The 22,770-nt window shown below is 67.7% G+C and overlaps 2 protein-coding genes across 2 annotated transcripts; both read right to left on the bottom strand.

Moving 5' to 3' along the window:
- Positions 1-340: 340 nt before the first annotated feature.
- LOC119564902 (cathepsin D) lies at positions 341-12,247 on the bottom strand. Its single transcript, XM_037888413.2, is given in 11 exon segments — positions 341-433; positions 5,400-5,519; positions 5,521-5,574; positions 6,039-6,137; positions 6,670-6,838; positions 8,101-8,220; positions 8,844-9,043; positions 9,250-9,368; positions 10,523-10,646; positions 11,199-11,343; positions 12,186-12,247. Coding segments are annotated over 11 exon segments (1,305 nt in total).
- Positions 12,248-13,568: 1,321 nt separating this feature from the next.
- LOC119564943 (protein kinase C and casein kinase substrate in neurons protein 3) lies at positions 13,569-21,318 on the bottom strand. Its single transcript, XM_037888666.2, has 10 exons — positions 21,184-21,318; positions 20,809-20,876; positions 20,368-20,524; positions 19,706-19,941; positions 18,769-18,924; positions 17,767-17,942; positions 15,863-15,983; positions 14,923-15,023; positions 14,539-14,633; positions 13,569-14,001 (listed from the first exon to the last, which is right to left on the bottom strand). The coding sequence occupies exons 1-10, from the start codon at positions 21,287-21,289 to the stop codon at positions 13,889-13,891; spliced, it is 1,329 nt and encodes a 442-aa protein (XP_037744594.1). The 5' UTR covers positions 21,290-21,318; the 3' UTR covers positions 13,569-13,888.
- Between the last annotated feature and the right edge of the window lie 1,452 nt (positions 21,319-22,770).

The following is a 22,770-nucleotide window of genomic DNA, read 5'->3' as shown; positions in this document are numbered from 1 at the left end:
AAAGAGGTGGTGACCTCGAGAAGGGCTGGCACACGAGGGGTTCTCCCTGGAGACCATGGGGAGCTGAGAGCACACAGGCCTGTGAGTCCACAGCAACTTGGGAAGAGCGGCGTGATGGCCTGTCACTGTCTCCTTAAGAAGGACATTGTAACCCTGTGCAGAAAGAGAGGGTCGTGCATTGGAAAGTTCACCAAAGCACAGTTCATCGTGCAGCTGGAGGAGGATGACCACGCCAAAGGACAGATTCCTGACCCCAAATGGGGCTATAGCAGGATCTGGGAGCTGCTGGAGTGGGAGCCAGGCATCCCCAAGACTCCTGTCCCCGACCAGACGAGGGTCTTCACGATCGGGTTCCCCGCGGATCCTCGGGATCCCCATGATCTGGGGATCGGAGACAGACGGGATTGGAGCCGAGTCCGAGAGAGCAAGAGGACTGTGAGAGACAGCGAGAGCCCGAGAAAGAGCTGCAGAAGCAGCATGAACTGGCAGTGGGGGAGCGGAGAGGCCTAGGGGACCTCCCAGGGGTGAGTGAGGATAGACCCCGGGGGGCCAGTTCCACAGAGAACCTCGAGTCTAAATTGCTGTGATGAAGCGGGACTGTTCTTAATGTTTCCTCTGAATATTGTGGGGGTGCCTCAGTTTCCCCTATGCAGTTCTTAAGTATCTAGGGGGTGGGATGCAGAGCTAAAGGGTTGGAGAACAAAGGAATCCGGTGCCCTCCTGGCCCGGGAAAGGGACAAAGCCCAGAGCGGGGTGGGGGGTGGGGGTGGGGGTGGGCAGGCTGGAGGGAGTGTCAGTTTGGGGCTGGCTGGAGACATGGAGTGAAGGGCAGACGGGGTTGTCTGGCTCCCTGCCCCCCAAAATGGACCCGGCTGAGGGGTCTTGTTCTCTGCACCTACAAGCTCTGTGTTAGACCATGTTCCTGTCGTCTAATAAACCTTCTGTGTTACTGGCTGGCTGAGAGTCACGTCTGACTGCGGAGTTGTGGGGCAGGACGCTTTGGATTCCCCAGGACCCAGCCTGGGCGGACTGGCTGTGGGAAGCGCACGGAGGGGCAGAGGATGCTGAAGACAGGCTGCTCCCAGAGAGGAGACTTCCCCAGAGTCCTGCCTGGCTTTGTGGGGAGCAGTTCCAGAGCATCGCCCAGGGACTCCGTGACAATTGCTGCCCCTGGTTAAGGAGGGGGGGATTTGATGCCACCTCACTGCCTTTGAGCAGGCTGGAGATTTGAACCAGGGGGACCCTGCGGAAAAGCCCCGATGTCTAGCTCCCTTGCTGGGTCCAAAGGCCTTAGACTCCGTCAGCCTGATGGGTGGGGAGGTGGATATGCTCCCACTCCTGACCCCAACCTATATGTCTGTGTGGAGTCTTCTGGGGTCAGGCCCCTCGGGCCCCCAGTGGGAGCAGAAGGTGATGGTCAATGGGGAGACATTCCTGGGGTGGCGAGATCCTGGGACAGAGAGAACGGTTGTCAGGCCCTGGGTGGTGCAGCCTCAGATGCTGAGGGGCTGGGTGAGCTGGGCGAGGGTCCCAGGGATGAAGCCCCTCGCCCTGCCTATGGCCCAGATCCCTGTGCAGACCCAGGAGGGGTGGGGCTGGCTGGTTGTTGGGGTGCCCCAGGATACCAGCTGCGAGACCCTGTTGTGGGGTGACTGTGTCTCTTTGGGACAGGATCCAGGCCTTGCTCCTGTAACGGCCAAGGGTTTGAATTTGAATCCAGGGAACCAACCGGCGGAGAGGGAAATGGTCAGTGAAAATGCAGATGACCTGGCTGGCAGGGGGGAGGAGCTGCTAGGCTCAGGCTACCTGCCTGCCTGTGACCAGCCCCTGGGGCTGGGTGGGACAGAGAGATGCTCCCTGCCCCCCTTGTACACCGGAGAGGGGGGCTCATGCTGGCTCTGATGCAGTGAGGAAAGCAGCGAGCTCGCTGCCTACCCCCCCTGGGACAGCAAGGGCAGCGCTGAGCACAGCGGGAGCTGAGACCCCAGCTGAGTGGGGGGAGACACAGGCAGGGCAGGGGATCTGTGGGGAGTGGCAAGGTGCTTGGTAAGGAAAGTCTGGAAGAGCCTAGGCAGCCTTGTGAGCTGATGGCTGTGTCTAGTCAGCAGGGTGGGAAGGCGAGGAGAGTGGAAGATGAGTGTCCCTGGACCTTACCTGTTAGCTGGGTGGAGAATTGGGACAGGGAAGGAAACGTGCCTGTGTCTGTCAGGGGTGTTGACTTGTCTCACGGAGTCCCTGGGCGATGCTCTGGAACTGCTCCCCACGAAGCCAGGCAGGACTCTGGGGAGTCTCCTTTCTGGGAGCAGCCTGTCTGCAGGACACACAGCTCCCCCGGCTCCACCTTCCTGGGGCTGACCCCCGAGCCTCCAGCCTCCCCTGCCCCTCCGTGCGCTTCCCCCAGCGAGTCCGCCCAGGCGGGGCTCCTAGGGAAGCCAGAGGGTCCTGCCCCCCAACTCCGCAGTCAGACGGGACTCTCAGCCAGCCAGTAACACAGAGGTTTATTAGACGACAGGAACATGGTCTAAACCAGAGCTTATAGGTGCAGAGAACCAGGACCCCTCAGCTGGGTCCATTTTGGGGCCAGTGAGCCAAACAACCCTGTCTGCACTTCACTCCATGTCCCAGCCAGCCCCAAACTGAAACTCCCTCCAGCCCCCCCCCCCCCCCCCCCGGGCTTTGTCCCTTTCCCGGGCCAGGAGGTCACCTGATTCCTTTGTTCTCCAGCCCTTTAGCTCTCACCTTGCAGGGGGGAAGGGCCCAGGCCATCAGTGGCCAGGAAACAGGGTGTCGGCCATTCTCTGTGTCCAGACCCCTGCACACACCTGCCCTCTAGGGCCCTGCAACCATCATACACCCTTATCCCACCCCCTAGATACTTAAGAACTGCACAGGGGAAACTGAGGGAAAACTGAGGCACCCCCACACTATTCAGAGGAAACATTAAGAACAGTCCCACTTCGTCACATCTTGCCTATGGAGGGAGCTACCCTGATCTCCAAGCAGTTGTCTGTGACCAGCCCTGTGTGCTGGGACAAGGGGAATGAGATCCCAAGCTGTGTGTCTGGAAAAGGAGAAAGTGTGTCTCCGGCTCTTCTTTGTCTGTGGAGCAGACAGAAGGGGCCTTTCAGCCTGTGATGGTTGAGGGTCGTGCAGTTGTCTCAGAGTTGGTTCTGGATTCAGCTAAAGCCCAGGAAGGGAAGGGTCCGAAGTTTGTGTCTGCTCGGGAGAATGGCCCTGTAACTAGGTCGCATCCAGTTAGTGTCTATGTAAAATCCCAGAGACCAGACAATTCTGGTGCTTGTATTTTGCCCGTTGCTAGTGTGTGGCTGGGAAAGGGTGGAGCAACTCTGTCTGATCGGGGTGAGATCCTAGCCAGGGCACAAGGAGAGCATGAAGGTGATTTGATCCTGTTACCTACCGAGGGTGTGGAAACCTGTAGCAAGAAGGAAAAGATTTTCCTGAACTTGTGTGTGGCAAAGGGAAGGAGAAGGCTTCTGACCTTTTATCTAGGAAGTCTGTCAGTTTGCCTGAAAGGGGATTGTGGAGGAATCCGCCGGATGGGCCAGAGGTAATTCTGGATGTAAGGGAGACCCGGAAAGAGTCTGTTGTTGCTCAGGAAAGTGTTCCTTGAGAGCAAGCCCTCGGTGAAGAGGGTAAGAGCAGAATTTCTGTGAGGGGTGAATTGTTGCATAGAAAAGCCCCTCGGGAAAGGAATCCTCATGGAGTCTTTGCAAGCAGTTTGCTGCAACTGAAGGGTGTGAAAGTGATTTAATCAAGAAAGTTTCAGTTCCTAACAGCCAGAAATTTTCTGTTGTGAATGGATCCACTGAATTTCCTGTTGAAAGATCCAGTGTGGAGAGCTTTGAGAAGGTCTCAGATGAAGTGAAAGCTGTTAAGAAAGTTAAACAGTCCGATAACCCAGTGGCTGTGTTGGGCCAGCTTGTTGGGGAGACAAGGTTGTGGAGAAAGGGATGTCTCCATGCTAGTTCTGTAAGTGAACAGTATGTGGCCCAGGTCAAGATGGGGGCTCTTAACCAAGAGAGCCTGAATTGCAGCCCTCCAGATGGGAGCGCTGGGAGAAGACCCGATCCCAGTTTGACCCCCGGGGGTTTTGGGGTGGCCAAAGGGCACGGGCGGCATAAACCTTCTCACATGCGGCCTGCGAGTGCCATCGACCACCCCGACCTAAGGGAGGGCGTGAAACTGGAAGGGCCTGGTGTAACTCCCACCAAGGAACGGGAGAGATGCTGGGGCATCCATGGGAACGTTGGTGGCTTCGAACTTCCCCGGGTCACCGGCTAAAGTGACCCCACTCAGTTCAGTCTCGAAGGGGGGAGAGATGTGACGAAGTGGGACTGTTCTTAATGTTTCCTCTGAATAATGTGGGGGTGCCTCAGTTTCCCCTAGACAGTTCTTAAGTATCTAGGGGGTGGGGTAAGGGTGTATGATCATTGCAGAGCCCTAGAGGGCAGGTGTGTGCAGGGGTCTGGACACAGAGAAGGGCCAACACCCTGTTTCCTGGCAACTGATGGCCTGGGCCCTTCCCCCCTGCAAGGTGAGAGCTAAAGGGTTGGAGAACAAAGGAATCCGGTGGGAAAGGGACAAAGCCTGGGGGTGGGGGTGCGGGCTGGAGACAGTTTCAGTTTGGAGCTGGCTGGGGACGAGGAGTGAAGTGCAGACAGGGTTGTCTGGCTCACTGCCCCCCAAAATGGACCCAGCTGAGGGGTCCTGTTCTCTGCACCTACAAGCTCTGTGTTCGACCATGTTCCTGTCGTCTAACAAACCTTCTGTGTTACTGGCTGGCTGAGAGTCCCGTCTGACTGCGGAGTTGCGGGGCAGGATCCTCTGGCCCCCACCCAGGACCCCGCCTGGGCTGGAGGCTCGGGGGGTCAGCCCCAGAAAGGTGGAGCCGGGGGAGCTGTGTGTCCTGCAGACAGGCTGCTCCCAGAGAGGAGACTCCCCCAGAGTCCTGACCGGCTCCGTGGGGAGCAGATCCAGAGCAGCGCCTGGGGACCCCGTGACAGGGGCTGGCTGGGGACACAGGGGGAGGCCCAGAACCAGGGTCTGGGCTCCCCACCCCCCAAGATGGACCTGACTGAGGGGTCCTGTTTTGGGCTCTGTTGCTGTGGTCTAATAAACCTTCCGTGTTACTGGCTGGCGGAGAGTCTCGGTGAGTCGCAGGAAGTCGGAGGTGCAGGGCCCTGACTCCCCCCCACTCTGTGACACCAGGCCCCCCCCCCCCCGCTCTAACCACTAGACCTCCCTCCCCTCCCAGAGCTGTGGGTGGAACCCAGGTGTCCTGAAGCCTCAGTGTGTGCTGTGGGCTGGGGGGTGCTCAGGGCTGGGGGGTGGGTTTTGGGGCTCCCCGTGGTGCTGGGTAGGGGTGTCTCTTTCGGTGCTGGGGGAGGGGGCGACTTGGCCCGTGCCAGCCCCACGCGGTCCCGTTCCCGGTCGAACACGGAGTAGTGCTGGCCCAGGAAGACGTCCCCCAAGATCCAGAGGGGGCCAGCGGGGGGGGGGAACATCCAGGGCCATGAACCCGCTGACACACACGGTGATGCCCATCTGCGTCACCTGGATGGGGGGGGAGATGGGGGAGGGGGTCAAGCTGGGCCTGGGATGGACAATGTGGGCCCAGCCACCTGCCACCCCTCCCACTCTGGGTCCAGTGCCCCCCAGCACTGCCCTCCTGCCACCCATGGACCCATGCCCCCCTCTCCCTTGGGCGCAGCACCCCCCAGCATGCCCCCCATGGGCCCATGCCCCCTCACCCTGTGAGCCCAGTGTCATCCTCTGGTCCCCCCTTTCCCCCTAATGGGCCCATTCCACGCCCCTGTGGGCCCAGCACCCCCCCCCCCCATTCTTGCCTCCCCATATGCACAGCTCCCCCCTCCCGCCCCACAAGCCCAGCCAGTCCCCACCTGCCCCTGCCCAAGTCTCAGCGCCCCCCAGGCCAGACAATCCCAGCAGCAGCCCCCAGCCCGCCATGGGCCCAGCCTGTCCCAGCGTCGCCCCCCAGCCCCGAGGGGGACCCTCACCTTCAGTATGTACTGCTCCCCCGTCAGGTTGAAGGGCTTCCCCCGCAGCACGAAGGAGACCTCGGGCAGGGCTGAGAGCTGGTCGCAATCCAGCAGGTACTGGGGGAGAGCGCATGGGTGGGAGGGGTCTTAGACACTCCCACCACCACAGCCAGTAGAGGGCGCAGCATGCACGAGAACCCAGGAGTCCTGGCTCCCAGCCCCCCTGCTCTAACCACTAGACCCCGCTCCCCTCCCAGAGCTGGGGAGAGAACCCAGGAGTCCTGGCTCCCAGCCCCACCTGCTCTAACCACTAGACCCCGCTCCCCTCCCAGAACTGAGGAGAGAACCCAGGAGTCCTGGCTCCCAGCCCCACCTGTTCTAACCACTAGACCCGCTCCCCTCCCAGAGCTGAGGAGAGAACCCAGGAGTCCTGGCTCCCAGCCCCACCTGTTCTAACCACTAGACCCGCTCCCCTCCCAGAGCTGAGGAGAGAACCCAGGAGTCCTGGCTCCCAGCCCCACCTGTTCTAACCACTAGACCCGCTCCCCTCCCAGAGCTGAGGAGAGAACCCCGGAGTTCCGACTCTCAGGCCTCCCCAGCTCTAACCCCTAGGCCCCGTGGCTAGAACCCAGGCATCCGGCCCCCTTACCTGTCCCTTGAGGGCATAGAAGGGTCCCAGGGCTTTGTGCAGCTTCTTGATCTCCTTGCTGGGGCCCGTGATGAGGGAGGTGCCCGTGTCCACAATGGCCTGGCAGCCCCTCCGGCAGAGAGCTGGCCCCTTGCACCAGTGCCCGCCCCGGGACTTCTTCACCCGGATCCTGCAGAGAGGGGGTCAGGGGAATGGGGGGAGGGGGGTCAAGGGGAGTAATCGGAGTTCAGGGGGTGGGGGGAGGATAGGGGGTGGGGAGGGATTTGGGGACTGGATGGAGGTTCAAGGGTGGGCTTGGGTGGGGGTTGACTGTGGGGTCCAGGCCTGGTTTTTGGGACCGAGCAGGGGGCTAGGGGTGGTTTGGGGGAGCCAGGGGGGGATCAGGGACCCAGGGGGGTCAAGTGGGCACCTGTGAGGGTCCAGAGGGGTCCAGGGGGTTGGGTGGGGGCCCATGAATAGTTCTGGAGGTCGGGTGGGGGTCTGGGGAGGTCGGGGGGGTCCAGGGGGTCAAGATGCCTGTGGGTCAGGTGGGGATCCAGGGTTTTACTGAGGGGTGGGTGGGGGTGTGTCCAGGGGTTCTGGGGGTTGGGTGGGGGTCCAGAGGAATTGGGGGACCCTGGGGGGTTCTGGGAGTCAGGTGGGGGTCCAGGGGGTTGGGGAGAGTCCAGAGACTCAGGGCGGGGTCCAAGGGCTCTGGGGGGGGGGGGTGGTTCAGAGGTCCGGGAGGGGTCCCAGGGGGTCCGGAGGGTCAGGGAGGTCCGGGGCTACAAGGGGTCAGGTGGGGGTTCAGGGGTGTGTGTCTGGAGGCTATGGGGGGTCCAGGGGCTTGGGGGAGGGTCTGGGGGCCAGAAGGAGTCCCAGAGGGGTCCAGAAGGTTGCAGAGGTCCGGGTGGGGGGTCTGGGAGTCAGGTGGGGGTCCAGGGGGTCAGGGAGGGTCCAGAGGCTTGGGGGTACTGGGAATCTGGGGGGTTGAGGGAGATCCTGGGGTCAGGTGGGGATCCAGGGAGGACAGGGGGGGCCCTGGGGTTGGGGAGGTCTGGGGGGGGTCTGGGTGTCAGATGGAGGTCCAGGGGTTCAGGGGGATCCAGAGGCTCAGGGGGGTCCAAGGGCTCAGGGGGTGGTCGTCCCAGGGGGGGTCCAGAGGGCTGGTGAGGTCCGGGGGGCTCCAGAGGCTTTAGGGGGGCCAGGGGGTTCTGGGGGGTCTGGAGGCTTTAGGGGGGTCTGGGGGGCTCCAGAGGCTCTAGGGGGAGTCCAGGGGGTTCCAGGGGATCTGAAGGTTTTAGGGGGGTCCCGGGGGTTCTGGAGGTTTTAGGGGGGTCTGGGGGGCTCCAGAGGCTCTAGGGGGAGTCCAGGAGGTTCCAGGGGATCTGAAGGTTTTAGGGGGGGTCCTGGGGGTTCTGGAGGTTTTAGGGAGGTCTGGGGTGTACTCACTTGTCCACCTTGATCTGCCAGTAAGCCTTGCGGGACACGGGCACGTAATGCAGGTCCCCCTCGTACAGCCGCGGGTCCGCGCCCCCCAGTAGCAGCTCGCCCCCATCTTCCGCCGAGCCCCTGCAAACCAGGCGTGAGAGAGAGCTTGGGGGGCTGGCCTGGGGGGCAGGGGAGGTGGGCACTGAGATCAGGAGGGGGCAGGGGGGCTGACTGGGGTGTTGGCCAGGGGATGGGGGCTGTGGGGTGGCAGGGGGTCAGGGCCGGGGCTCCTGTGGAGGAATGAGGGTTTGGGGGTGGGGGGATGGGTGCTGAGTTGGGCACCGGGGGTCTGGGGACACCGGGGGGGGGAGGGGCTTCGGGGTCTGGGCACCAGGGGGCTCAGGGGTCCGGGCACTGGCAGTACAGGGATGCCGGGGAGCTCCAGGCACTCCAGGGTCCGGGCACCGGGGGGCTTTGGAGTCCAGGTGCCAGGGATCTGAGGACACAGAGGGGCTCAGGGGTCCTGGCGCTGGGGGTCCAAGGACACCGGGGGGGCTCAGGGGTCTGGGTGCTGGAGTCAAAGGACACCGGGGGGGTTTGGTGGTCCAGGGGATCTGAGGACACTGGGGGGCTCAGGGGGCCTGAGGACACTGCGGGGCTCAGGGGTCTGGGGGGCTCTGGGGTCGAAGGACACCGGGGGACTCAGAGGTCCGGGCACCGGGGGCTCTGGGTACTGGGGGGCTCTGGGCACCAGGGGCTCTGACCTGCGGAGGTGGAAGGAGAAGACATTCTCGTCCAGCAGCCCCTGCGCCATCATGTTGTCAAAGACGGGGGTGACCCCACGCACTGAGAGGGTGGGGTACCCCATCCCCAGGATCCCGTCGAACTTGGTTGCCACGAACACCAGTCCCGGCAGGTCCACGGCCTCAGCGAACGTCTGGTTCTCCACTGTCAGGTTGGACACCTGGGAGCAGAGCTGGGATGGAACCCAGGCGTCCTGGCTCCCAGCCCCTCCCCCCTGCTCCAACCACCGGCCCCCACTCCCCTCCCAGAGCCGGGGAGAGAACCCAGGCGTCCTGGCTCCCAGCCCCTCCCCCCTGCTCCAACCACCGGCCCCCACTCCCCTCTCAGAGCCGGGGGGAGAACCCAGGCGTCCTGGCCCCCACTCACCGTGACCTTGTCCTGGCTGAGGAAGCCCTTCAGGCTGCCACTCCCGTAGTGGATGGAGAACTTGGTGTGGTTGCGTTTGTGGGTGCAGGAGAAGAGTGAGTAGTAGTGAGTGTGCACCCCTGCGGGGAGAGGGGGGGTCAGGAGAGACAGACACAGCCCCCCCCCCCCCCGACGGAGCCTCCCTGTTCATCCCTGGGGGAAGAGATGTGCCGAAGTGGGACTGTTCTTAATGTTCTCTGAATACGGTGCGGGTGCCTCAGTTTCCCCCAGGCAGTTTTTAAGTCTCGGGGGGGGGGGGATATAAGGGGGGGTGATTGTTGCAGAGCCCTAGAGGGCCAGTGTGATGCGGCTGGAGAACAAAGGGATCCGGGGGCCTCCGGCAAAGAGGCAAAGGCCGGAGGAGGGCGGGAGAGTCTCAGTTTGGGGCTGGCTGGGGAAATGGAGGGAGGCCCAGATGGGGCTCTGGCCTCCCTGCCCCCCAAGACGGACCTGACTGAGGGGTCCTGGTCTCTGCACCTACCAGCTCTGGTTTAGACCATGCTCCTGTCGGCTAATAAACCTTCTGTGTCCCCGGCTGGCTGAGAGTCGCGTCTGACTGCGGAGTCGGGGGGCAGGACCCACTGGCTGCCCCAGGACCCCCCCCACCCCGTGTGGACTCGCTGTGGGAAGCGCGGGGTGGGCCAGGGGAGGCTGGAGGCTCCGGGGTCAGCCCCAGGAAGAGGGAAGCCGGGGCAGCATCTTGCCCTGGGGACAGCAGCTCCGAGAGAGGAGGGTCCCCCCTGAGTCCTGGCTGGGTCGTAGGGGGCAGCTCCAGAGCATCGCCCGGGGACGCCATGACGGGGGGGGGGGGTCAGAAGAGACAGACACAGGCCCCCTGTGCACTCCTGGGGGGGGGGTTAGGAGAGACAGACACAGCCCCCCCCAACAGAGCCCCCCTATGCACCCCTGGGGGGGTCAGGAGAGACAGACACAACCCCCCCCAACAGAGCCCCCCATGCACCCCTGGGGGGGTCAGGAGAGACAGACACAGCCCACCCAAACAGGGCCCCCCTTTGGACCCCTGGGGGGGTCAGGAGAGACAGACACAGCCCACCGGAACAGAGCCCCCCTATGCACCCCTGGGGGGGTCAGGAGAGACAGACACAGGCCCCCTGTGCACCCCTGGGGGGGGTCAGGAGAGACAGACACAGCCCCCCAGCACCCCTGGGGGCAGAGGGGGCACAGGATGGACAGACACCCCCAGCCCGCCGGCACCCCCCGGGCCCCCACTCACAGCACGCCAGGTGCAGGAGACAGCAGCCGGCCGAAGGCACCCACAGGTCGGAGGAGCCCGTGTCGAAGACAACTTTGAACTGCTGGGGGGGCGTCCCGACCCCGATCTCCCCATAGTACTGGGCCTGGGGGGGGTCAGCGCTGAGGGTCATCGCCCAGCCTGGCCCCCCAGAGCCATTGCCCTCTCCCAGCCCCCAAACCCGCAGTGCCGTCCCCTGCCCCCCAGCCCCGGCCCCACAGAGCCACCCCCGTCTCTCAGCCCTCCCAGTACCATCCCCTGCCCCCCAGCCCCCCAGAGCCACTGCCCTCTCCCATCCCCCCATCCCTCCAGTTCCGTCCCCTTCCCCCCAGCCCTGGCTCCCCAGAGCCACCCCAGTCTCCCAGCCCCCCCAACCCCCCAGTACCGTCCCCTGCCCCCCAGCCCAGGCCCCCCAGAGCCACTGCCCTCTCCCAGCCCCCCAACCCCCCCAGTGCCATCCCCTGCCTCCCAGCCCTGGCCCCCCAGAGCCACTGTCCTTTCCCAGCCCCCCAACCCCCCAAGTGCCATCCCCTGCCTGCCAGCCCTGGCCCCCCAGAGCCCCTGCCCCCCAAACCGCCCCCCAGCACAGCCCCCCTCCCTTCCAGCCCAGTCCCCCCAGGCTGAGCTGCCCCAGGGCCGGGTTTGGGGGCTGACTCACGTCCATGTAGTTGTGCAGACGCTGGGGGGCAGCTGAGCGCCTGTGGGAACCCCTGCCCGGCCCCCCGCCAGCCCCCAGGTCGGCCATGGGGAGCCTCGTCCCACCAAACCGGCTCCGGACCGAAGGGAACTTCCGCAGGGGGATCCTGCCGGAGGGAGGGTGGGGTCAGTGCAGGGAAACCAGGGGACCCCCCCCCCGGACCTCCCCGAACCCCCCCCTCCCCGAGCCAGCCAGTCCCTGCCCTGGGGCAGATAGGAGCCGGCACCCTCCAGAGTGGACAGGCCCCGTGCCCCATTCCCTGCCCCACTGAGTCAGCCAGTCTCTGCCCTGTGGGAGGGTGGGAGCAGCAGAGGTACCAGTCCCACGCTGGGGCTTGGAACTGGCCGGACTGGTCGGGGGACTGGCTGGGTGGGGTGAGCTCAGAAATCCCTGGGGGGGGCGGGGGGTGTGTGTGCCGGGAGCTGGAACCGCCAGCGTGTGGGGCACCGGGATCCTTTGATCTGCCGTGCCAGGCAGCCCCTGCCCACGTGGCACCTGCCTCATCCCAGCCGTGACCCCACTTGCCGCCTCTCTCCCTCCCTCAGCTGGGAGAGAACCCAGGTGTCCTGGCTCCCAGCCCCGCCCCCCCCAGTTCTAACCACTAGACTCCCCTCCCCTCTTCGAGCTGGGATAGAACCCAGGTGTCCTAGTTCCCAGTCACCCCTGCTCTAACCACTAGACCCCACTCCCCTCCCAGAGCTGGGGAGAGAACCCAGGAGTCCCGACTCCCAACCCCCCCGCTCTAACCACTAGACCCCACTCCCCTCCCAGAGCTGGGGAGAGAACCCAGGAGTCCCGACTCCCAACCCCCCCGCTCTAACCACTAGACCCCACTCCCCTCCCAGAGCTGGGGAGAGAACCCAGGAGTCCCGGCTCCCAACCCCCCCCCCCGCTCTAACCACTAGACCCCACTCCCCCCGACAGGACCCAGGCGTCCGGGGCCCTCACCGGATCAGCGCCTGGGTGCCCAGCACCAGCAGCAGGAGGGCGGCAGCGCCCGGGGCCCCCATCCTCGCTCCGGTGCGGCAGTCGCTCTCGGCCCGTCTGTCCCCAGCCCCCGCCGGGAGCTCGGGAACCACCTCCTCCCATTGGCTGGGTCACCTGGGGTGCAGCGCCTGATTGGCCGGGAGCCCTGGGGCTCGGGCTTGGATTGGCCCCAGCCTGCCGGGGTGCAGCACCCCATTGGCCCTGGCTCGGCCGGCGAGGGCAGGCTGCGGGCGGGGTGCCCTGGGTGAGACCCACGCCCTGACTGGGGGCGGGAGCTGGGAGCTGGGCGCTGGGCGGGGGGGGGTGGCTCCTGCCCCTTGGCCCCCCTCAACCCCTGCCCCCTTCCCACAGCCCCATAGACCTCCCCACAGCCCCCCAACTTGCACCCTAACCCTCCCCTTCCCCACAGCCCCATAGACCGCCCCACAGCCCCCCAACCTGCACCCTAACCCTCCCGCACCCTCACAGCTCCATAGCCCTCCCCACAGCCCCCCAACCTACACCCTAACCCTCCCCTTCCCCACAGCCCCATAGACCACTCCACAGCCCCTCCCACCCCCTTCCTCACAGCCCCATAGACCTCCCCACAGCCCCCAACCTGCACCATAACCCTCCCCTTCCCCACAGCCCCATAGACCGCCCCACAGCCCCCAACCTGCACCTAACCCTCCCCACCCCCACAGACCGCCCCACAGCCCCCCAACCTACACCATAACCCTCCCCCACCCCCCACAGCCCCATAACCCTCCCCACAGTCCCTTCCCTGCACCATAACCCTCCCCCCACTTGCTCCCCTACAGCCCCATAGCCCTCCCCACAGCCCCCCAACCTGCACCATAACCCTCCCCCCACAGCCCCATAGATCTTCCCACAACCCCCTCCCGTCCCCTTCCCCACAGCCCCATAACCCTCCCCCACCCCCACAGCCCCATAGCCCTTCCCACAGCCCCCCAACTTGCACCGTAACCCTCCCCCCCACACCCCTTCCCCAGAGCCCCATAACCCTCCCCACAGCCCCCATCCTGCACCATAACCCTCCCCCCACCCGCTCCCCCACAGCCCCATAGACCTCCCCACCCCCTCTCCCCACAGCCCCGTAACCCTCCCCACAGCCCCCTCCCTGTACTATAACCTTCCCTATAGCCCCCCTTGGCCCATCTACCCTGCCCCATCTACTGTCCCCCAGCCCTGCCGGTGCCCCTCACTTCCGACCCACAGCCCCCTGCTAGCCCGGCCCTGGGCTCCCCCCAGCTCTGCCGGTGCCCCTGCAGTGAGGCGCAGTTGGGGAGTGGGGGGCGGGGGGGGGGCTGTTGCACGTCAGGGATGGACTCAGACTCTGCGGCGGGGGGGTTTCAAGATTTTATTGTTGTTTCTGTAAGAGCCGGGGGTGTCCCAGACACGGGGGACCTGTGGGGGGATCGTAGATGGGGTCATGGGGGTGGCAGACATCGGGGGCTGAAGTGGGCCTGGGGGGTGGGTGGGATCAGGGCTCCCCTGAGATCTCCCCTGTGGATTGGGGCCACATGGGGAAAGCGGGGGCTGGCTGTTGCGGGGGTCAGCAGGGCAGGGTTTGGGGGCGTCGGGGCAGGGTCCCCCCTTCCCATCCCTGCCGCAGCTGACGGTGGGTGGTGGGGCGCAGCCCTCCACGGAGAGGGGCGCTGAGGTCAGGGCACCGGCTGGACGTAGTTGGCAGGGTACAGCCCCACGCACCCCCTGTCCGTCACCCCCTTGCACCAGCCCTGGGGGTCCTGCTCCTCCAGCTTCGTCAGCTCCTCCCCTGCAAGGACAGGCAGCGCGTTAGGGGGCGGGGGGAGGGGGTCAGTGGGGTTTGGGTCCATAAGGGGAGGGGTCAGTTGGGGGATGGGCTCAGTGACGTGTGGGTCTGTTAAGGGGGATGGGGTCCATGGGGAGGGTAGGGGGATCCATCAGGGGCTGTGTGGGGTGGGGTCTGTCGGGGAATGGGCTCAGTGGGGTGTTTTGGGGGGTCCAGTGGGGTGGGGGGGCTGGGGGCTGCTGTCAGCAGATGGGCTCAGTGGAGCATGGATGGGGGTCCACTCAGGAGGGGTGGGGGATGAGGTCCATGGGGGGGTTTGTTGGGGGAAGGGGGTATGTGGGATGGGGGTGGGCTGTGTTGGGGGAAGAGCTCGGTGAGGGAGTCGGGGGGGGGGGGTCAGAGCCCAGCCGGGGGATGGGCTGGGGGGTCCAGAGGGGTCAGGGCCCAGCCGGGGGATGGGCTGGGGAGGCCACGCGGCGGGGGGGGGGGAGAGCTGGGGGGGGCTCGGGGGGGGGCAGGGTCCCCCCGGTGGTCACTCACCCGCAGTGAAGCTCAGCTCGTCCGGCTCCTGCCCGGCGTAGTCGTAAATGGCCCGAACCCGCTGGCCCAGAACCGGCGCCGGCACCTCGGCCGCGCTGCGGGGGCAGGGGAGACAATGAGGGGGGCGGAGCTCCTGGGGGACACGCCCACACCCGAGCCCCCCGCATCGCCCCAAGGGCCCCCCCCCCACTCCCTCCCAAACGCGGGGCTGCCCCATGCGGGCTGGGGGTAGGGCAGGGTTTTCTGAGAGGCTGGTGTGTTGTTATAGGGTTTCCGGGAGGGGGGGGGGCTGGTGGGTCAGCGTAGGTGTCCTGGGGGGCTGGGGCATTATTGGGTTGTCCACCCTGCTCGCCTGCCCCTGGCCGGCCCCCCCGCCCCGCTCACCTGCCCAGGACCGGGCGGATGCTCTGCAGCGTCACCTTCTCCTCCTCCTTCGCCGGGGGCGGCGCCTTGGGGCTCGGTTGCTCCCACTCCGGGCTCCACGCCTGGGGGTGGGGGGGAGGAAATGGGGGCTCAGCCCTGGGGGGCTCCCAGCCAGACCCCTACTTGCTTGGGGGGTGGGGGGAGCTCTGGGGTTTCCCATGGAAATGGGCCCAGAGCTGGACCCGCGGGCTGCGGTGTGTGTGTGTGTGTGATGAAGTGGGGATTTTCCCTTGTTGTGTTGTGCGTGTTTCCCGCTGTTTTCCATGGATGCCATGTGTGCCTCAGGTTCCCTGTGTGCTGCACCAGTGTCTCGGTGGTGGGAATGGGGGGGGTGACTTTTGCGGGGGCTGCTCCAGCCGCCTGCAGGGATGCTCTGGCCGCCCCCTTTGAAAACCTGAGACCCAGCAGGGGGATGCGACCGGGGGACTCTTGGCCCGGGAAGTGAGACAAAGGCCAGAGGAGGAGCAACGGGCAGGGCAGGGGCCGGGCGGCTGGAAGCGAGTGAGTCTTGGGGCGCCAGGGGGAGGACCAGAGCCCTGGCTCTGGGCTCCCCGACCCCCAAGCTGGACTTGGCTGAAAGTCCCTGACTTCTGTGCTAACAAGCTCTGGTTCTAGACCGTGTTCCCGTCGGCTAATAAACCTTCTGTGTCCCCGGCTGGCTGACTGTCACGGCTGGCTGCGGAGTTGGGGGGCAGGGCTCCCCTGGCTCCCCCAGGACCCCCGCCCCAGGCAGACTCGCTGTGGGAAGCGCGGGGTGGGGCAGGGGAGGCTGGAGGCTCCGGGGTCAGCCCCAGGAAGGTGGAAGCCGGGGCAGCGTCTTGCCCTGGGGACAGTAGCTCCGAGAGAGGAGGGTCCCCCAAGGTCCTGCCTGGCTTCGTGACGGGGGGGGGGGGGGTCTCACCTCGAACTCGGGCCATGCCATGGCCATGCCGGGCCCGCGCTCGCGGTGCCACCAGTCCAGGTCCTGGCGGGCGCTGATGTCGCCGATGACCTGGCGGAGCTGGGTCTGTGCAGCCTGCACCCTGCGGGGGGGGGCGGGGGGGAGGGATTTGTCTCTGTCCAACCCCCCGACCCGGCCTCCTCCCTCCCCTGCACCCCCACAACTCCTCCCCTGCACTCCCACGACTGGCCCAGCCCGGCTTCCCCAGCAGCCTCCCGCCTGCAGACCCAAAGTGCTTGCCCCCCATTGATCCCACCTGGGGCGGGTGGTGGGGTCCAGCCGGCGGGGGAGGGGGGTCTCTCTTACCCGGGGCGAGCGGTGGGGTCCAGCCGGCGGGGGAGGGGGGTCTCTCTTACCCGGGGCGAGCGGTGGGGTCCAGGCGGCGGGGGAGGGGGGTCTCTCTTACCCAGGGCGGGCGGTGGGGTCCAGCCGGCAGGGGAGGGGGGTCTCTCTTACCCGGGGCGGGCGGTGGGGTCCAGCCGGCGGGGGAGGGGGGTCTCTCTTACCCGGGGCGAGCGGTGGGGTCCAGGCGGCGGGGGAGGGGGGTCTCTCTTACCCAGGGCGGGCAGTGGGGTCCAGCCGGTGGGCGAAGGGGGGTCTCTCTTACCCGGGGCGAGCGGTGGGGTCCAGGCGGCTGGGGAGGGGGGTCTCTCTTACCCGGGGCGGGCGGTGGGGTCCAGCCAGCGGGGGAGGGGGGTCTCTCTTACCCGGGGGGGGCGGTGGGGTCCAGCCGGCGGGGGGAGGGGGGTCTCTCTTACCCGGGGCGGGCGGTGGGGTCCAGCCGGCGGGGGAGAGGGGTCTCTCTTACACTGGGCGGGCGGTGGGGTCCAGCCGGCGGGGGAGGGGGGTCTCTCTTACCTGGGGTGGGCGGTGGGGTCCAGGCGGCGGGGGAGGGGGGTCTCTCTTACCCGGGGTGGGCGGTGGGGTCCAGCCGGTGGGCGAAGGGGGGTCTCTCTTACCCGGGGCGGGCAGTGGGGTCCAGCCGGCAGGGGAGGGGGGTCTCTCTTACACTGGGCGGGCGGTGGGGTCCAGCCGGCGGGGGAGGGGGGTCTCTCTTACCCGGGGCGGGCGGTGGGGTCCAGCCGGCTGGGGAGAGGGGTCTCTCTTACCCGGGGTGGGCGGTGGGGTCCAGCCGGCGGGGGAAGGGGGGTCTCTCTTACCCGGGGCGGGCGGTGGGGTCCAGCCGGCGGGGGAGGGGGGTCTCTCTTACACTGGGCGGGCGGTGGGGTCCAGCCGGCGGGGGAGGGGGGTCTCTCTTACCCGGGGCGGGCGGTGGGGTCCAGCCGGCTGGGGAGAGGGGTCTCTCTTACCCGGGGTGGGCGGTGGGGTCCAGTCGGCGGGGGAAGGGGGGTCTCTCTTACCCGGGGCGGGCGGTGGGGTCCAGCCGGTGGGCGAAGGGGGGTCTCTCTTACCCGGGGCGGGCAGTGGGGTCCAGCCGGCGGGGGAGGGGGGTCTCTCTTACCCGGGGCGGGCAGTGGGGTCCAGCCGGCGGGGGAGGGGGGTCTCTCTTACCCGGGGCGGGCGGTGGGGTCCAGCCGGCTGGGGAGGGGGGTCTCTCTTACCCGGGGCGGGCAGTGGGGTCCAGCCGGCGGGGGACGGGGGTCTCTCTTACACTGGGCGGGCGGTGGGGTCCAGCCGGCGGGGGAGGGGGGTCTCTCTTACCCGGGGCGGGCGGTGGGGTCCAGCCGGCGGGGGAGGGGGGTCTCTCTTACCCGGGGCGGGCGGTGGGGTCCAGCCGGCGGGGGCGGGGGGGTCTCTCTTACCCGGGGCGGGCGGTGGGGTCCAGCCGGCGGGGGGAGGGGGGTCTCTCTTACCCGGGGCGGGCGGTGGGGTCCAGCCGGCAGGGGGAGGGGGGTCTCTCTTACCCGGGGTGGGCAGTGGGGTCCAGCCGGCGCTGCAGAGCCGCCAAGGCCTCCTTGAGGAACTCGATGCGTCTCTGCTCGAACTCCTGGCCCTGCTCGAAGACCGACTCCATCTCCTCCACGTAGCGCGGGCTGGCGCGGGTCAGCTCCGCCAGCGCCTGCTCGTAGTGCTGCCGCTCCTGGGGGGCAGGGGCGTCAGGGGGGCCCTGGGGGCAGGGGCAGCCCCAAGGCCAGGAGAAGAAAGGGCCTCCCATGGACCCGTTCGCGCCGGCGCGGGGCGGGGGAGTCCAGCAGTCTGGACCAACGAGGAGGGCGTGGGAATTTTCTGCAATCAGTCGGAGGAACACGGTGTGTGCCTCAGTTTCCCCTATGAACTACACTGTGCCCTGCGGGTGGCACAGGGCTGGTTACTCCCTGCGGAGGCCCAGAATCGCAGCTGTGACCCGCGCCGGCTGTCTGGGGCTGGGGCCTGGCGCCGGGAGAGCCCACGAAGACAAAAACTGGGACATTGGCTATCTTGCAACTAACGGCCGTGGCAGGGCGGCCGGCCGGATCTGACCAGCCAGGGAGCAAAGGGCGGAGGGGTGGGGGGGGCTGGCGCCTGCAACCTGGGACCGGGACCGAGTGGGAGCTGGGGGGGTCGTTGCTGGGCCAGGCTCCGGGGCACCAGAGCGGTCCAGGGGGCAACTCCTCGCCGTGCTACCCAAGGAGCGTCCCGTCCCACCGGCTGGGTGGCACAGGAGGGGTGTGGTGGGGTCCCGCTGGTGGCGGGCTGCCCCCCAGGGGGTACGGGGCTCTCTTGGGGGGTCTGTTGCTGGGGGGAGGGCAAACCAGGGGGCTGCAGGCTCCAAGGAGGCAGAGCAGCCATGGGGCTGACGCTGGTGGAAGAGCGGGACCCCTGGGGGTCCAGCCCACGGACGGGGGCCTCCCCGAGGCTGTCCCGAAGCTGGACCCAGTGCCGGGCCCGTGACCCGGGGAGAGGGGTCCGCGGCCGGGCGCGCCCACCTTGTGCGTCTCCAGGGAATGGCGCTGGCGCTCCTCCCGCAGGGCCCGCTGGCGGTCGGGGGCCAGCGGGGGGCCCCCCGGGGCCAGCTGCTCCCGCCCCGCGGCCACGTGCTCCTTGCGGCAGGCCCGGTGGTACGAGGCTTTGGCCTTCTCCACCTGGGGAAGGGGCGAAACGGGGGGCTGCAACTGGGGCTGGGACCCCTAGGGCCCCTGACCCCCCCCCCGCAGCCCCACTGACTCCCACCCCGTGGCCCCCCTCATCCTCCCATATTCCCGTAACCTCCCCACAACCTCCACCCAGTACCTCCACAAGCACCCCCCACTCAGAATGCACCCCCCAAACACTGGGCCCCATGCAGCGCCCCCAATGTGCCCCCCCGCAGCACCCCACCCCCTGCTCCGTGCCCATGCACCGCCCCCCATGTGGCACCCCACCCCCTGCTCCCATGCATTACCCCCAGGCAGCGCCCCGCCCCCTGGGCAGCACCCTCGTGCACTGCCCCCCCCGCAGCACCCCACCCCCTGCTCCGTGGGCAGCGCCCCCCAGCACGGCGCCCCATCCCCTGCCCTCCGTTGCAGTGCCCCCCCATGCACAGCCCCCCCGCAGCCACCCCACCCCCCTGCTCCGTGTTACCCGGGCCGTGCCCCCCCGGCGCAGCGCCCCATCCCCTGCCCTCCATGCAGTGCCCCCCATGCACAGCCCCCCCCGCAGCACCCCACCCCCTGCTCCGTGCCCCCCAGCCTGCCCCATCCCCTGCCCTCCATGCAGTGCCCCCCATGCACAGCCCCCCCCCCGCAGCACCCCACCCCCTGCTCCGTGCCCCCCAGCCTGCCCCATCCCCTGCCCTCCATGCACAGCCCCCCGCTCCGTGCCCCCCAGCCTGCCCCATCCCCTGCCCCCCGTGCGCCCCCCGCCCCCGCCCCCCGCAGCACCCACCTTGTGCAGGCGGCGGGCCCAGGGTTTCTGGGCGCGCCGGAAGCCGCTCTCCAGCTCGCGGGCCTCGCGGAACCTGCCCAGCAGCTTGCGGTGGTAATTCTCCCGCTGCCAGCCCCGCACGCGGGCCAGCTCCTCCGCCACCAGCGCCCGCTGCGTCTCCCGGTGCAGCCGGCTCAGCCGCTCCGTGGAGTCCAGGAAGGCCTGCCAGGCCCGGCGCACCGAGCCGTACAGGGGGCCTGCGGGAGAGCGGAGATGGGGGCGCCGTGCTCCGGGGGCTCGGCAGGGGGCGCGGGGCTGCAGGGTCGGTAGGGGGTGCTGTGCTGTGGGGTCGTGGGATGGGGGGCTCGGCAGGGGGCGCTGGGCTGCAGGGCGGTGGGGCAGGAGGCTCGGTAGGGGGCACTGGGCTGCGGGGTCGTGGGGTGGGGGGCTCAGCAGGGGGCGCTGGGCTGCGGGGTGGTGGGCCAGGAGGCTCGGTAGGGGGCGCTGTGCTGCAGGGGGGCTCAGCAGGGGGCCCTGGGCTGCAGGGCGGTGGGGCAGGAGGCTCGGTAGGGGGCGCTGGGCTGCAGGGGGGCTCAGCAGGGGGCGCTGTGCTGCAGGGGGGGGTCGGGTGGGGGGCTCGTTAGGGGACACCGTGCTGCAGGGGGCAGGGGGTGGGGACTCACTCGCATCCACCAGGGGGCGCCACTTCTGCACCCAGGCCCCCATGTGCCGGGCGTAGCTGCCTTCGATCCGCGCCCGGTCCCGGAAGCAGCCGACCAGCTGGTCGCAGACCTGGGACCCCTCCTCCAGCCGCCGCACCGTGCGCTGGTACCGGTTCGGCTGGGGGGGGGCAGACGTGTGGGGGGGTCAGACCCAGCTGGAGCCCTGCTCCATTTCACCCCCCCCACTCCCATGTCGCCCTGGGGGGGGTGTTTGGGGAAGAAGCTGGGGGGAGGAGATGGGGGGGTCCCCTATGTGTACCCCCCCCATCTCCTCCCCAACAGCCGAGCCACCCCTCAGCCCCAGAGCCAGCCCCACCCAGAACTCCACTGCAGGGACCGAGCCCCCCTCCACTGCCCCTCCCGTGGCCCCCTCAGCCGCTCCCCCTCCCCCCGGCCGCTCACCATCCAGAAGCTGTCGCTGGGGGGCTCGTCCCCGGCCACCTCACTGTAGATCTCCGACATGGTCCAACCTGGGGGGGGGGCAAAATGGGGGTGGGGGGTGGTGAGACCTGCCTGGATGGCCTCTCCCCCAGCCCTCCAGGGGGACCCGCCCCCAGAGCCTGACCCCCCTCTTACTTGCACCCCCACAGTAAGACTAGAGTCCCCTCCTCAAGCTCCCCCCCCCATGGCCTTCTCTCTCCACGGCCAAACCTGCCTGGTCAGTGTGCCGGGGCCCCACGGCCCCGCCACAGCCCCACAGGAAACCCCCAGCTGCACAGGGAACCCCTGGCCACGCTCCAGGCCCACGCGCCCCCCTCCGGCCCCCTCGGCCGGTACCTTGTGGGGCTGGCGCTGCCCAGGGCCCGACAGCCCGGCTGCAGCACGGGGTGGCTGGGGGGGGGTCGGGCGCTGATGTGGAGGCGGGCGGCGCGGGGAACGACATGTGTTAGCAGTTAGGGAAGATGGAGCCGCGCCATGGGCCAGCTCCAGCCAGGAGGCCGACGGGGCTGGTTCCTGCATCCCCCCCCCCCCCACCGCCTGTCACCGAGGGGGCTGTCAGGGCGGTGCTGGTACTGGGGTTGGGGCACCCTGCTTCCACCATCGCCCCCCTTCCCCGGAGCCACCCCCACCTCGCTAGGGGTCACCATGGGGCTGCTAGGGGCTACCGTGGCATTGCCAAGGGCTGCACCAAGGTCGCTAAGGGGTCGCCGTGGCGTTGCCGAGGGCCTTGCTGGCATCGCCGTGGTGTCGCTCGGGGCTACCATGACGTTGCCGAGGGCCTTGCTGGCATCGCGAGGGGTCGCCGTGGTGTCGCTCGGGGCTACCATGACGTTGCCGAGGGCCTTGCTGGCATCGCTAGGGGTCGCCGTGGTGTCGCTCGGGGCTACCATGACGTTGCCGAGGGCCTTGCTGGCATCACAAGGGGTCGCTGTGGCGTCTCCCTCCATGGCAGCCAGGCCCGGATGCGGGGACCCAAGCCGCCGCCTTAGTGGGACAGGCCTTGCCCTTTTTTGGGGGGGCTGCTGGCTCCCCACGGGGGCTGCTCCCCAGCTGGGCAGGTGTCTCGGCCGCCCCATAAGACCTGGACCCTGGGGCACCATGCAGCTGGGGCTGGCTCCCCACCTGGAAACGCTGCCCCTTCCCCGTGGGCCTCTGCTCTGGACCTCCAGGGATGTGCCCCCTGCTCTTCCCTCTCCCCCACCCCCGAGTGTGTCCCCCCTCCTGGTCCCATCTCCCCCGGCCGGGACCAGGGTTGACTCGGGGTGAGAAACTGGAAAAAAATTAAGTGTGGGGGGGGAGTAGGGACAGAGAACAGGCTTCCTGGCCCTGCCCCTTCCCCTCAGCCCCCCTCTGGCCCTGCCCCCCTCCTTCCACTCCCCCCCCCCCTCCACCCCATCCTCCCCCGCTCCTGGCATCTGCGCCTGGATTTTCCAGCCACTTGCACTGGCCAGGAAGCAGGGAAAATAACGGCCGAAGGGAAGAATGGGGGGCCAGGACCCGCCAGTGCCCATGGGGGGGGGCAGCAACATGGGGGAAGGGCCATGAGTGAGTTTCTCCCCTTATCCTGCCTGCTCCCTCCCGACTCTGGCACCCCCCGACCTCTCTTCTCTGCCTCCCCCCCGCCTCTCCCCATCCCATGGAAACCCTTAATCTCTCCCAGCAGCTGTGCAGACCTGTCTCCCAACCAAAGAGCCCCCCCTGCCTCCCAGCCCTGTCCCCAGCCCCCCTCTGCCCACCCCCAATTCCCATCTCCCACTCCCTGTGCCCCAATTCTCCCTTTCTCCCAGCCCTGACCCCCCCACCCCGTCCTCTGAGCCCCCTCCGATTCCTACCCCGCAACCCCCTCCTCCCAGCCCCCCAGTGCTCCGTAATTCCTCCTGTCCTCCCCCACACCCCACTCCCCCCCAGCTGGGACACATCAAC

The sequence above is a fragment of the Chelonia mydas genome, chromosome 23 (assembly GCF_015237465.2).
Source record: "Chelonia mydas isolate rCheMyd1 chromosome 23, rCheMyd1.pri.v2, whole genome shotgun sequence".
Lineage (NCBI taxonomy): Eukaryota > Metazoa > Chordata > Testudines > Cheloniidae > Chelonia > Chelonia mydas.
The sequence above is the reverse complement of the archived record's forward strand: the minus strand, read 5'-3'. Positions and strand labels throughout refer to the sequence as shown.